The sequence below is a fragment of the Amblyomma maculatum genome, chromosome 2, assembly GCF_055883805.1.
Source record: "Amblyomma maculatum isolate TAMU_Amacu chromosome 2, ASM5588380v1, whole genome shotgun sequence".
NCBI classification, from domain to species: domain Eukaryota; kingdom Metazoa; phylum Arthropoda; class Arachnida; order Ixodida; family Ixodidae; genus Amblyomma; species Amblyomma maculatum.
The window spans coordinates 152,573,785-152,576,491 of record NC_139345.1 but is presented as its reverse complement, the minus strand read 5'-3'; the positions used below and the strand labels follow the sequence as shown (position 1 = coordinate 152,576,491).

General features: G+C 43.2%; 1 protein-coding gene across 1 annotated transcript; it reads right to left on the bottom strand.

Annotated features, from left to right (window-relative positions):
• Positions 1 to 654: 654 nt before the first annotated feature.
• Positions 655 to 2,220, bottom strand: LOC146200194 (uncharacterized). Its single transcript, XM_084592292.1, has 3 exons — positions 2,209 to 2,220; positions 1,591 to 1,728; positions 655 to 1,081 (listed from the first exon to the last, which is right to left on the bottom strand). The coding sequence occupies exons 1-3, from the start codon at positions 2,218 to 2,220 to the stop codon at positions 698 to 700; spliced, it is 534 nt and encodes a 177-aa protein (XP_084448418.1). The 3' UTR covers positions 655 to 697.
• Positions 2,221 to 2,707: the final 487 nt, after the last annotated feature.

The window sequence follows — 2,707 nt, the reverse complement described above, 5'->3', positions numbered from 1 at the left end:
TCAATAGGAGAAAATGCCATCTCTATCTTCGAAGAAATTATGTAGGTACTCATTCGTAATTACGTTTTTGCTGTTCGTTTGTGGACATATATAGCCAGCATATTCTGTTTTAGGCAGTTTGAGTTAGCAAAATGGCATTTTGTTTTGCTATGCAACATTTCTGCACTAGGTAGCTCAACTCATCGTCCGGTTTAGTACGATACATTTTAGATTAGCGCTTTTTCAGTACCCCGCACAGGAAGTGGCGACAACTTTCAAATTAAGTAACATTAAGAAAATAAATCACAGTGAAGACAACACCGCATTGCCACTGGACGCAGAGCAAACAGAGTGACAGATAGCTTGGGCACCTTATTCTAAAACACTAATATTGCCCAGGTTATGCAAGAAGCTTGCCTCAGCAAGCAGAGTAAACCGACATCACGACAGTCAAATGACACTACGCATACATAGGGCACTGCTCGCTCATTCTTTTCAGCCCAGCCTGGTCGTGACTAGATATCATATGCAGTGCTCCTTACATATTGTTTTTCACTAGTAATCTATAGGATGAAGGAAGACATCTCTATGAGATATTTAAGAGGCGTGCATCCTGGTCGGAATGTTGGTCCAAGCAATCAGCATGTAAAGAAAAAGAAGCAATATCCACCTTAGGAGATTACGTTTATTTACAATGCACTGATTAATTTACATTTGGTTAGATTTGAGTATCGCGAAAGGAAAATCGCGGCGCGTGCAAAGCGTAGCCTTGATTTTCAGCAACATGGGCCGCCGGAGCAGCGTAGTCGGGGACGAGGGTCGAAGCAGCCTTGCTTCCGGTGCTTACGCCTGCCGCATTGGCGTTGTACTTGTACGTGGCATCGGCAGGGTAGTTTGCCGACATTCCCGGTTCGTTCGAGTCCACAGTGGCCCGGAAGCCATTCTCGTCGGCCACGTACGTGACACGCCGATAGATGCCGTTTGCATCGCGGTAGCCATATGATCCGGTCTTCACATTGTTGGCGTCTCCCTGCTCCTTGTGGTAGGACTGAGCGCCGTACTGGTCGACGTTGTCATAGCCGAAGGCGTACGGCTGGGGTGGCTGCATTTTTTGTTTGGAGAAGAATGACTTGTAAGAAAATGTTGTCAACAAAACATGTAAGCCTCTTGGTATCCTGATTTTGTGCACGCGCTTTGCACTCCCGACACAAATTTTAATAACTTTTTTGGCTCCCAGATTTTCTTTCAAATCGTTCTCAGTAAGGTAAACTCTGACTCCGTCTAAGGTACCACGAAGACCTGTCCTTATTGTTCGACACCTGTTGTATTCTAAAGATGCAGTGATGTCCCTGCTAAACATGACTAAGGCTAACTTAACTGCCTAGTTATTTTTGTCGGAGAACGCAGGTCATGATATATTCTCATAATGCAAGTGGTTGCAAGAACCTTTGAAGGTCAATTACTCTTGTAGTTTTCAACGTGTTATATACACCACTTAATATGAGCCTGTGATGAAAATACTTGTTTCGAATTGACTACTCTGCAGTTAATTACTCATATGCGGCTAGTGGCCGTATGGTAGCGATCAAATTGTTTTAGTAGTCGTCTTACGTAAATGGGCTCGGCAGTTGCGGAGCTAGGGGAAGCAGAGGCAGCTATCAGAGGGCCTTGAAATCGTTCATACAAATGCCGATGGAGGCCGTATGCTTCTTCAGCAAGTGCGCAGAAGAAGATGCAGGCAACAAGAACCTGCAATAAAAAAGTAAGGAGGATGAAGATCGCATCACCTACTACATATTTCAATCGGGACAAATAAAATATCAAAATTTGATAACTTTGCCATTAGTTTCGAAAAAAAAAAACGTTTATAAGAAACATGGCAGCGCATTTTACGCCAAATCATGTCGTATTTCTGTGCTATGACCAGTCAGATAGGGTTGTATTTTTAGTACTTTCTCTAAAATAGCCGATATGTCATTGCATAAGCACTGAAAACACGTAAGAAGATAAAAAATAAAATTGTATTTCAAGCTCCGTTTTAGTTAATACGCTTAGACCCTGACTAACCTTACCCTTCTTTAGCAATACCGCTGAGATATTATATGACTCCAAGAGTAGCTTCGTGTCCAAATGAAACACCAAGTAGTTCAAGCAATCAGACTCAGGAAGCGTAGTTTTAAAGAATGAACGCCGCCATTTTTACTAAAATAAAAAAAAAATCGCGCTTACATTGACTGTCATTGTTCTAGCTTTTGAAGCTTTGGAGCGACTGAAACTTTAAGCAGCTGTGAATTTTACTGTTCCTGGTTAGTACGTTTCCGCAGTAAGCTTGAGCAGATGACTCCTTCACACAGCAAAGATTCGCTTTTATACTTTCCTCGCATCTTTTCTGTATCTCTCCTCCTCATCCTCCTCAGAGTGGTAGAACTCAGAAGGCGTCACTTAATTTTGCTTCTTTGTACCAGAAACACACCAAAAGTTGACGACGCGTGCAAGTTGCAAGATCCTCTTGGTCCATTTCTCTGCTGTTCTTTTTCTTTCGTTTTTTTTTTTCGTCTTGCGTTAACGGCCAGCGGAAACCACAATGTTTCTTCAGTTTCCTTCAAGCGTTCAACTTTGTCCGCGTTTCGTGAGCTTAGTTTTCATTCTGCTCTGTTGCGAATCCACTAACAGCGTGCGGGGAAGACACGAGTCGGGGCTAGCGGCGCAGCCTTCCGTTTCCGGGGAG

Bases quoted from the DNA above. Each gene is read 5' to 3' on its own strand.
- LOC146200194 (XM_084592292.1), bottom strand. The intron at 1,082-1,590 runs GTAAGACGACTA...CAAAAAATGCAG, and splicing joins CAACTGCCGAGCCCATTTAC to CCACCCCAGCCGTACGCCTT.